At 40.8% G+C, this 1,828-nt stretch overlaps 1 protein-coding gene across 1 annotated transcript; it reads right to left on the bottom strand.

Moving 5' to 3' along the window:
- Positions 1-424: 424 nt before the first annotated feature.
- Positions 425-1,753, bottom strand: LOC102201227 (leukotriene B4 receptor 1-like). The gene is made up of 2 exons (XM_005754544.1): positions 1,481-1,753; positions 425-1,223 (listed from the first exon to the last, which is right to left on the bottom strand). Exons 1-2 carry the CDS (start codon positions 1,721-1,723, stop codon positions 846-848), a joined length of 621 nt encoding a protein of 206 aa, XP_005754601.1. The 5' UTR covers positions 1,724-1,753; the 3' UTR covers positions 425-845.
- Between the last annotated feature and the right edge of the window lie 75 nt (positions 1,754-1,828).

Here is a 1,828-nt window from a genome sequence, read left to right on the forward strand (position 1 = left end):
AATATATTTCAGTTCAAACTTGTCACCTATATGTTTTTACTCAGAGAGAAATGATTATTAATAAAGGAAAATGAATCAGTCGTAACAGAACCATACAGTTAGAGGACAAAAACAGTCTGTTTGACATTATTTGAAGGCCCTACATAAGTTACCAGTTGAGTAACAGTAAACAGTTTTGTGTTTCCAGGATCCTACAATGGCGGTAACCACTGATGTGTCACTCTTTGACGTCACTATGACTGCAACTCGTTTCCTGCAAAGGTGAGCACTTTTTGTTTTTTGCTCACCTATTTTATTGGGACTTTTGGTGGTAGCTCAACAGCATAATAACCACATACAGTGTTGTAATGCAGGTCAGTTAGATGTTGTGAAAGAGAAGGCAGCAATGCACGAAACCGTGACAAAAAAGGATGCTTTCGTGACATGTTTTTGATGCAATGTTCTGTTTGTCCAACAAAGCAACCAGTACAGTCTCACATATTAAACAAGCCATGTTTGCACAATAAGAGATTGGCAAACATTAAGAAACGTTCATTTTTTTAACAAACTGAATTTGAGCTCACAGTCAGACTGTGTGTTGTGCGCTATAGAAAAATTCTGATTAGAATTAAAAATTACATCAAAAATACTGATTAAATTGTCCATTTCTGTACAACTGGATAGAATATGAATACACACACACAGACATACATGCAAAAAATATATGATACTCTGCAATGATTTGCTTCAGCAATACAAAAATATTATATTTACAGTATTTACTTTCTGGACTACTCCAGTTAGCTTACATTGTTAGTATATGCGAGTTTGGGTCAACTCAATTCACATTATTTTAAATGCTACAGTTACTGCTCAAAGGTGGCCAGAGTCTTTAGTTCAGGCGCATCAATCTCCTGCTCCACTGCACTCCTGCTCTCGCCTCTGTTCTTGCCTTTGAAAGGCTTCCCCATTTTGACAGAGAGTGTGTGCAGGACAGAGCTCTCATCTGGTGAAGAGCTGCTGCGGCCGCTACGGGAAAAAGATGTGGTCCTGCTCTCTGAATTGGTGCCCTCAAAGAGCTTGCCCATGAAGCTGAACCCAGCCTGGCGGATGTGTGAGCTGCCTGCAAACACATAGAGGATGGGGTTGACAGCACTGCTGAAGTAGGCAAAGGCTGTAACGTTTGGACGGGCTGTTTTAGCAGCACGGCTCACTGTCTCACTTCCCATCAATAAACCAATCACCTGAATGAGGAAGAAGAAAAGAGGCGTAAATATTATTGGGGGAAAACAAAAAAAATAACACACAAAAAGAAAGTAAATTGTTTATGAATTTATTCCGTTATCAGTCAGAGCTATTAATGTCACTCCTGTGGTAGCATGACAAAAGTTTTGCTAGAGTAACTGGAGAAGTGCAACATATGCCTGAAGTGTTTACGTCTGGGTCTTACAGTAAGAGAGAGTTTTGATGCTGTCAACCCAGCGTTAAATAGATAACACACCTCTATGATGTTGACAATGTGGTAGGGGAGCCAAAAGACTGCAAAAGCCGAGATGATGAGCAGAATCAGGCGACTGCTTTGTCCTTTACGTTGGAACATGGCACTTCGCAGGCGGCAGATGACAGAGGAGTAGCAGGTGTTGATGAGAGTGAAGGGCACCAGGCATCCCATAATGGTCTCAAAAATGTACTGGAAAACAGGATGAGCCACACTCCCCCAGTGGTAAAGCACACAACCGCTCATGTTGTTTTTGGGACTCTTGAGAACACTGTCAGAGAATTAAAGGGAAAAGATTATGAATTCACCAAAAGATACTACGTAAGAAAATGAGAGACATGACTCTGTGTG

This window comes from Pundamilia nyererei, unplaced genomic scaffold (genome assembly GCF_000239375.1).
Source record: "Pundamilia nyererei isolate P.nyererei 1_Seehausen unplaced genomic scaffold, PunNye1.0 scaffold00589, whole genome shotgun sequence".
Taxonomy (NCBI): domain Eukaryota; kingdom Metazoa; phylum Chordata; class Actinopteri; order Cichliformes; family Cichlidae; genus Pundamilia; species Pundamilia nyererei.